The 7,656-nt window shown below is 42.3% G+C and overlaps 1 protein-coding gene across 1 annotated transcript in view; it reads right to left on the reverse strand.

Moving 5' to 3' along the window:
• Positions 1-6,383: 6,383 nt before the first annotated feature.
• LOC108683014 (lysM and putative peptidoglycan-binding domain-containing protein 3) overlaps positions 6,384-7,656 on the reverse strand; it is a gene marked incomplete in the record, with an annotated part of 3,559 nt that continues 2,286 nt past the window's right edge. Inside the window, 2 exon segments of the mRNA XM_018172289.2 lie at positions 6,384-6,989; positions 7,602-7,630. Of these exon segments, the coding sequence (XP_018027778.1) occupies positions 6,459-6,989; positions 7,602-7,630 (560 nt within the window).

The following is a 7,656-nucleotide window of genomic DNA, read 5'->3' on the forward strand; positions in this document are numbered from 1 at the left end:
TTCTGCCCAATATTCCAAATAGGCTAGCTACAGACCCACAGCCCTCAAGTTGCAAGCCTTAGATAGAAATAATCTATTTTATAAACATAACTAAATGTTGTTTAGTTTTTATCACAGTATAATTTATCAATTTTTTATCAAAACAGCTTGAGATCATCATCATAATGTGGTTAAGAGTGGTTATCAAATGTTACAAATTACAGTTCCAACCTGTATTATAAGGTTTTTAGTGATGAGTATGTGTGGCAAGATAGTGCAGTACTTGCTGAGTAGCAGAGATGCCACTTATGTGTCATTGAATGTAGTTTCTAGTATTTGATAGAGTCAACTGGACAGTCTGGACCCAATATTGAAACTTGTACACATGAAGTCTTGATGGGCCTGTTGCTGTCAGGCTACAGGCCACAGCCCACAGCTACTAACTTTTATCAATATCATGACCCACCAGTTGTCAGTGTTACTCAGTACAGTAGCCCATACAGTCCATAGTGGCAACTAGAGATTCTTTTAGAATCAGTTCATTTTTTTTCTCATCTACTCAAGATTTAAACCTATATCTTATATATGATAATGCAGGTATCCATGATACATTGCTGATCTAACCATAGGACTCAAAAATGAACTTGAGGTGAGGAAGAGTCTAAAAAAACTCACTGCTTTGTCAAAGACCTTTGTCAATATGCCACCATATGTACTATAATAGACTAATAAAGTGAAGAACACATTGCAAAAAGTACAGTTGCAAGGTGATCTTCGACAGGTTAGTTGACTGGGATGATACATGGCACTCATGATGGCAGCAGCATTCTAATGCTGACAAGTGTAAAGTAATCCACCTTGGCAAGAACAATGAACAACAAGATTAGGTTACTAATTTAGGTACAGTATGAGAAGACATGGTTGCAATGAGATTGAAGCTCAAGTTTACACTTTGACTCCAATTGCTTCATCTTGTACTAATATTTAATTTTTTGTAGTGTTTTTAAACTGGGTTGCCAGGTGGTCATTTTACCCATCTTGCCACACAAACTTTAAAGTTTAAACTAACACTGCTTCAGCTCACAAACTATTACTCCACAATCCACATAGTTAATGGTCAATACAGCATTCTCCAATGACGTTTAACCCATACCATCACTTCTTACACAGTTACACTGTACACAAACTGTTATCCTAAAGGCTAAGGGTATGCTGAGCTGACCACACTGCATTGCCACAAATGTGGACTGTACCAAATGGGAATGAGTCATAATCTTGCTCACTCCACAAGACATGAATCAATATCACTGTTTCCTTTCCCTGCCTTACTATCCCCAAGCATCTTCTTCCTCCACCACCTGACCACCATGGCTTGCTTGAGGCTTTCCTCAAAGACCTTTGAATTTGATGCTTTTCCAAATTAGGTTAGGTTAGGTTTTCAACTCGTATAGATCCTCTTTTAATAGCATAAGGCAGTCACGTGAGCAGAAACTATAAAAAGCCATCCGGCAGTCGGTGCAAAAAGGTGGGGACACAGGGTAAGCGTGGAGGTAGAGTTATGCTAGGGGAAAACGGCTGAGATGAGCGGATAGGCTGGAGTGCTGGCTGTGCACCAACAGCACTGTGAGGTAGGGAGTTTCTTACCAAAAATCATGGGGACTTGGGGGAGGTTAGGCAGCATGGGGTAGAACTGTAAACTGTTGGGTGGTATTAAGTAGGACTTAAGAGCATAGTGACAAACCACAGATTTTTTAGAATCAGTTCATTTTTTATTTCCTCATTTACTCACAATTAAACCAATTTCTTATGTATAATAATGCAGGTATCCAAGATACTTTACTGGTCTAGATTTAGGACTCAAAAATGAACTTGAGGAAGAGTCTCGCAAACAAAACCCTCACAAACATCATAATCCAAGCGGACAAACACAACATTCCCAAAGGCAAAATAAAAACAAATCAATCACCTCTTCCAGACAACATTAGAGCTCTCATAACTCAAAGAAATCAAATCAGAACTGCAAATCACACAGACCCGCAGCTACAGCAGTTAAACAGAGAAATTGATAGAGCCATACAAGACCATAAAACAAACATCTGGAGAGAACACTTGGAGCAACATTGGGACAACAAACACAATAACCATATACTCTGGAAAACAATACATCAACTATCAAACAAAACCATTCCCACTCAACCAAACAAATCCATTAGTTTCCCAAACAAAACCGCACACACTTCCAAAGACAAAGCAAAATCTTTCAACAACCAATTCATAAACATAACAAAACACCAAACCTCCCCTCACTACAGAAAAACAGACAGAAGAATCAAAAACTTACGAAAAGATCAGATGAACATCACAACAGATATGACCATTTCTGCAATTAAAAATAGTAAGACCAACAAATCCACGGGCCCTGATAACATTAACATTCAGCACCTAAAACACCTTGGACCCAATGCAATGTCATACCTCACCAAAATATACAACATAGCAATAAACAAAAACATCATCCCACACCCATGGAAACTAGCCAAGATCATACCCATACCCAAACCCAACAAAGACACATCCATAGGCTCTTCCTACAGACCAATATCACTCCTCAGTCCAATCTACATTAGAAACATCCAATTACATTAGAAAACATTAGAATTTAGAAAAAAAATCATACTCAACATCATTCAACCTCTCATCCCACAAATAGCTCACCAATACAGTTTCAAGGGAAATCACTCCACAGTTACAGCCCTACTCACTTACCCAACACATTACCCGCAGATTCAATCAGAAACAACCACCTTCACGAACCATCACAATAGCACTAGACATGTCCAAAGCATTCGACACAGTAAACCTGCACAAGTTAATACACTGTTAGAAAAATGACCGTTAACGGTATTACCGGCGTTTCAGTGACCGGTCGGCACATGAAAAGAAACACCGTTTCACCGTTTTTATTCCAATTTAACACCAGAAATCCGTAAAACATCTAATAAAACGGCGAAACAGTTTATTTTCACGGGGCGACCGGCCACTAGGATGCCGGTGGGTCCGTTTTTTCACCGTTTTTTCTAACAGTGTAGACAAACTCTCAAATATTCAAATTCCACCAACATTAACCAAATACATATCCAATTACATAAAAGGAAGAAAAGGCTACACACTTTTCAATAACACCACCTCCAAACAGCAGAATTTCAAAACAGGCGTCCCACAAGGGGGCGTCCTTTCACCCACTCTATTCAACATATACACCTCAGACCTCCCCACTCCGCCCACAGATGTACACATGATTACCTATGCAGACGACATCACCATCTTCTCATCACACCATAATTACAAAATTGCAGAGCAATGCATACAACCATTCCTACAACAGATACACAACTAGACTATCAGAAACAACCTCCAACTAAATGCATCCAAAAGTACAGCCACACTCTTCACACCTGACCCTGCTGAATACAGGAAAATACTAAACCTTACCATAGACAACACCACAATCCCCACCATCACACACCCAAAAATACTAGGAATCACATTTGACCCAAAACTAAACTTCAATACCCACATCCACAACACACATGACAAGGCAACCAAAACAATAAAAATTCTAAAATCTCTCACATCAACAAACTGGGGAAAACAAAAAGAAGTCCTACTCACCACCTACAAACTATAACACAACCTATAATAGAATAGGGCAGCACCATCTGGTCCCCCAGCTTAGCACAAACTCACACAAACAAACTACAAACAATCCAAAACACAGCACTCCGCATTGCAACAGGTTGTACAGCTGATACTAACCAAAGCCACCTACACACAGAAACAAAAACGCTTTCAATAGACCAGCACCTCAGACTCCGTGCATCCCAACTCAGACTAAAAGCTCAAGCACCAACCCACCCACTTCACACTCATACTCAACCTTACAACCCACCCAGACTTATGAAACAAACAGTTTTCACAAACAGAAACTATACCACTAACATACTCATAGAACTAGATCAAGCCACAACAGAAACACTAAATAGATGCAAGAAACAAATACACACTACAATCACAACTAACTACATAGACAATCTATCAAACAATGCTATACTTTTGGCACCAGCACCAGCCATAGACTCTTCAGAAACCCAATTACCCAGGCTGCCAAGCACACATGCCGAGCAGTGAGCACTAGCACAACTCTTTACAAACAAGTCCCACTCCCCCCTAATACACCAATAGCGGCAATACCTACACAAGATAGATCCAGCCACACATCCGTCCCCTCTTTGTTCACTCTGTCTCAGACATGAACACAACACCTGCCACCTGTTCGGCTGCTCGGAACTGCTCAGTGCTCACGCCCTTGTCGCCCCTGGTTTTGTGGGACTCTCCCATCGAGGCAGCAGGGCTGTTAGCGCGCTGGGGGGAGAGGTTGGGCTGGCCGCAGGAATGGATGTAGGCCCCGTCCCGCACTTGTTGCGGGACAGGAGGGCGAAAAAAAAGTCTAAAAAACTCTCTGCTTTGCCACTATGCTTAAGAGTAATTGTATTGGTAGCTTGCTTCTCATTAGCTTGCTGGATAATGAAAGAAATCCTGATATTTGGCAACACTGGCCTCTACAGCTGACCAGTCACCAATGTTGGTGCAGCCAACAGCCCACTCTGCCCTGAGTGTGGCGCAATAGACCACACCACCCAAATGGCACCCATCACCTCTTCAACTGCCCTTCGCATCCCACCTTGGCACCTTGCTGACCCCACTGGACCTCTGGTCTAACCCTGGGCCGACTGCAGCTTTCCTCTCGTCACTCCCATCCTTTGCCGACATCCTTGGAGCGGAACCTCCGCTCCTCCCTCCTCCCCCGGAGCCGCCGCCTCTTCGTGGGCGCCGCTGAGCAGCGGTCCCGGGCAATTAACAACAACATCTACAGCTGACAGCTCTGCCCCCTGGCATGCAATGCATCCCAATCCCATTTACTTTAGCTCACTAAGCTAGTAAGCTCAGGCCTTCTGCCTTGGACTTGGAGGCTGGCAACTCAATAGAATAGCTAGTCATGTGTCCTGCCAGTCCTGGTGAGTGGTGACTGGTTTCAAGATGTTTGTTCTTAACAACTTGACATTGTCCCTTGTCACTTCACTCACTTGTCACTTGTCAGTAACTGAATACTGATGTCAGTTACCAAACCAACTTACCTCACCTGTTAGGTACTAATGGTTGTCACTTGTCAGTCACTCAGTCAGTAACCAATAATGCCAAACTGTTACCTTAGTCATTAACCGTAGTTACAGCCTCACGTCAGTCGTCACTCCTACAGTAATTGATATTTACACAGTTACCTCAGGCTCGTGTCGTACTGACTCCTGACTGAGTCGTGTCTCACGGTAAAGCGGCTAAAGAAAGTACTACCAAACTTTTTTACATGCAATAAGCTGAACTCTTCTTCAAATACACAAATTCAATTTATCCTATTGAGAATTTATGCTTTGTTTTGTTAACTTTAAGGTTCTATAATTGAAAAAATTCCACAACGTATACGTAGTTAACGGTGAACCTTGAACGGTAGCACCGTGCTTGAAAGTTGAAGAAAGAGCCAGACCCAGAGTATATCTGTTAACATAGCCTTGTCACTTGTCGGAGGTTTTATTAGCTGCCAACAATTTAATGGAAAATATATCAGATAACTCGTTTCTTTATTACAACTCTAAAGAATTTTTACACTAATCTTCGTCACATCCTTAGTTTACAGCTGAGCGCAATAACACACGAAACGCTTTGTCATTCACTTTCCCATTGTGTGCGCACTGAGGCACAGCTGATCGAAAATTAGCACAGCAACGAGTGTTGATACTATTTGGATTAGCAATGCAAGAACTCGTTTTGAAATGCGTTGTAAGCGAAAGGTAGGATACACTAGTAGTCTTTCGCGGCCGTTGTGAAATTACGATGTAAAAGTAAGCAGAAGCGATCGTTTGCAAGAAATTAGAAATTAATTTAGGATCCCAAATAGGTATTCCATTCATGTTTGGTCTTAAAATTTTACAGAGATCTGCTAAGATGCAGAAAATCTTTTTTTTCCTCCATTGACTTGATTTTTTACTTCTCCGAACACTTTTTCCTGAAACACTTGAATACATATCATTGCACTCTTTAAACACACAAGGTTTTGTGGTTTTCTACGTAAATCCCAACTTTATCATTGTTCCATTCCTTCGTCATATTTCAGAGAAATCACGAGAAATCGAACGCACAACAATTGATGCGACGCAGTGCTCACAGTTACTTTCAGAAAGTACATTTATTTTGTGGTCATATAAACATCATGAACAAACAATAGTACTGACAATCAAATTCCATTCTTCTTTTGCATTTCAGCATTGAAGGATGATAAATAAGAAATTGGAAACAACGTATAAACTTTACTAAAAAAATACCCTAAATAGGTTAAATTGATCGGAAGTCTAGGATTTAACAAGAAGCTATAAATAGAGCAAGTATACGAGATAAGCTAAAGGCAGGAGTAACAAGGCTAGTATTGCACACAGGAAGAGCCGCCACCACGACACCCCCTCGCCCTCACGCGTTGCGCTGTCCTTCAGCGGCACGAACCGCGGGTCCGTGAGCGCTGCCGTCGCCTCGTCAAGCGACGACTTCTGGCTCACAACTTTCTCTTTGATGCGCACGAGATCTCTGCGCATATTCTCTAAAAAATGTCGCGCTTCTCTTCTAGAGTTCTTCTCTCTAAGAATCTGCTGGATGCTGATATAACCAACGCAGGAGTCGCTGTCGTCGGCGTCTGCAGTGCAGCTGGACAAGCTCCTTACAGAAGACAGAGATTGAGTCCTAGAAGCTACAGGACCGGGAGATCCGGCAATCCCAGCATCCTGCGCCGCCTCATCATCCAGGATCTCGCTGAGCTCGGAGTTCGGTTTCACAGGAATCTTGACGCTTCGGAGCGCGTGGAATTCAGAGTCCTTCTGGATGCGGTTTACTCGCTTCAGTTCCGCAACCTGCAACAGAAATTTTTCATTGAGATACTAGATGAATTTTGTACTTTTTTATAGCGCAGTCAAGCTGCGATCAGTTTGTGACAAGTAATTTATGTAAAGACGCTAGCCCAGACTGCAACAATATTTATTCTGATAAGCGAGGGTCTTCCGTGACTGAAAGCGCCTGATACTGACTCTTCACGTTATAGAAAACAAAATTAATTGAAAAGAAGTACTGGCACACAGTCGCGGAAAGATTAAAAAGCATTTTCATTACCGCTGCTACAATGCGCCACAACGTGGAGTGACGCGCGCCATCGCTCAAGTGTTGCACATGCTATTTCTGTGTTGGAGTGGAAACATGATACGCAACTCTTGCAATAATAATGACTCACGCCAATCCTCTAGTTAAGGGCTAGCATGACTCACGCTGATCCTGTAGTTAAGGGCTAATATGACTCACGCTGATCCTGCAGTTGAGGGCTAGCATGACTCACGCTGATCCTGTAGTTGGGGGCTAGCATGACTCACGCTAATCCTGTAGTTAAGGGCTAGCATGACTCACGCTGATCCTCTAGTTAAAAGCTAGCATGACTCACACTGATCCTGTAGTTGAGGGCTAGCATGACTCACGCTGATCCTGTAGTTGAGGGCTAGCATGACTCACGCTGATCCTGTAGTTGAGGGC

This window comes from Hyalella azteca, unplaced genomic scaffold (assembly GCF_000764305.2).
Source record: "Hyalella azteca isolate HAZT.00-mixed unplaced genomic scaffold, Hazt_2.0.2 contig15624, whole genome shotgun sequence".
NCBI classification, from domain to species: Eukaryota; Metazoa; Arthropoda; class Malacostraca; order Amphipoda; family Hyalellidae; genus Hyalella; species Hyalella azteca.